We start from the raw sequence: 1,263 nt of genomic DNA on the forward strand, positions 1-1,263 counted from the left end.
CGAAGCCGGTGATCAAGCTGGCCTCACGTCCGGCGAGGTTCTCCAAAGCCCCGAAGCGCGAGCCCGCAACGTTTACATGTATGAGATGGAGCGGCTGGACATGTGGCTGGCAGATGGTCTCCTGGCCAGCTCGGGCCATCTCGTCAACTGGTATGCCAAGCAATACCACCTCCCCGCGCAAAAGCTCTTGCCCACGGGCCTCCCTTGGGCGTCCATCCTCGCACACACTGGGCCCCGCGGTACGCAGGATCCCAGCAAATCGCAGCGTTTCATGTTCTACGGCCGTGTGGCCCCCGTCAAGGGCATCACGACCATCGTGGAAGCCATCCGTCTGCTCTTTGAGGCCCACCCCACCGCTCGCTTTCTCTTTGCTGGCCCTGATGGCTTTTGCCCCGATCACAAGTTTGAGTGTATCAAGGACATGTTGGGCAAGAAGCATGCTCGTCGCATCACATTTGCCCGCCCGCACCCGCGTGACAAGCTGGCGCAGCTCGTCACAGACGTCCGCGCCGCCATCTTCGCCTCACACTACGAAACCACGGTTCTCGCTGCACACGAGCTCTATTACCAACACGTGCCCCTCATCGTCCCTGCCGAGGCCCCTCTCAACGAGTACTTTACCGAACGCAACGCCATCACCTATCGTCCCCGTGATGCGCACGCCCTCAAGGACGCCATGCTCCGCGCGCTCGATGATCAGTCCCCTGAATTTCGTCGCGCCGCGCTGACCCCAGACCTCGAGTATACCTATGACGATAGCATCTACACCAACGTGCGGGTTCCAGAGGTGGAGGTGGATGAGCATCACTATGCTCGACTACTGGATCGAGCCCGGGAACTCATGGAGACGTACTAAGAACCGAGGCCCGAATTGAACCGTCTGCTTGTATCGCCATGCTTAGTGTGTGTTTGTGTGTTTGTGTTTTTTTTTTTTTTGTTAGCATCTCGCCTCTGCCATTTGACTCGGTCTCTTAAATTCTTGCTGGTCAGTGTGTTGGCGCATGACCCAGTTTCCTGTGATCTGACCCGATAATCAATACCAAGCCATAGTATTCATCAATCTATCGACCACCCCTCCCGACCTGCCAATAGAGAGAGAGAGAGACAGACAGAGACAGAGACAGAGTCAGAGAGAGAGAGAGAGAGAGAGAGAGAGAGAGAGAGAGAGAGAGAGAGAGAGAGAGAGAGAGAGAGAGAGAGAGAGAGAGAGAGAGAGAGAGAGAGAGAGAGAGAGAGAGAGAGAGAGAGAGAGAGAGAGAGAGA

At 56.2% G+C, this 1,263-nt stretch overlaps 1 protein-coding gene across 1 annotated transcript in view; it reads left to right on the forward strand.

Annotated features, from left to right (window-relative positions):
• The window catches only part of MONBRDRAFT_10032 (uncharacterized protein), a gene marked incomplete at both ends in the record, with an annotated part of 1,891 nt that extends 1,035 nt beyond the window's left edge, over positions 1–856 (forward strand). The window contains one exon of the mRNA XM_001747665.1: positions 38–856. Coding sequence (XP_001747717.1) covers positions 38–856 — 819 coding nt within the window. The remainder of the gene's footprint in view (positions 1–37) is intronic.
• Positions 857–1,263: the final 407 nt, after the last annotated feature.

The sequence above is a fragment of the Monosiga brevicollis genome, genomic scaffold (assembly GCF_000002865.3).
Source record: "Monosiga brevicollis MX1 MONBRscaffold_18 genomic scaffold, whole genome shotgun sequence".
Classification (NCBI taxonomy): domain Eukaryota; class Choanoflagellata; order Craspedida; family Salpingoecidae; genus Monosiga; species Monosiga brevicollis.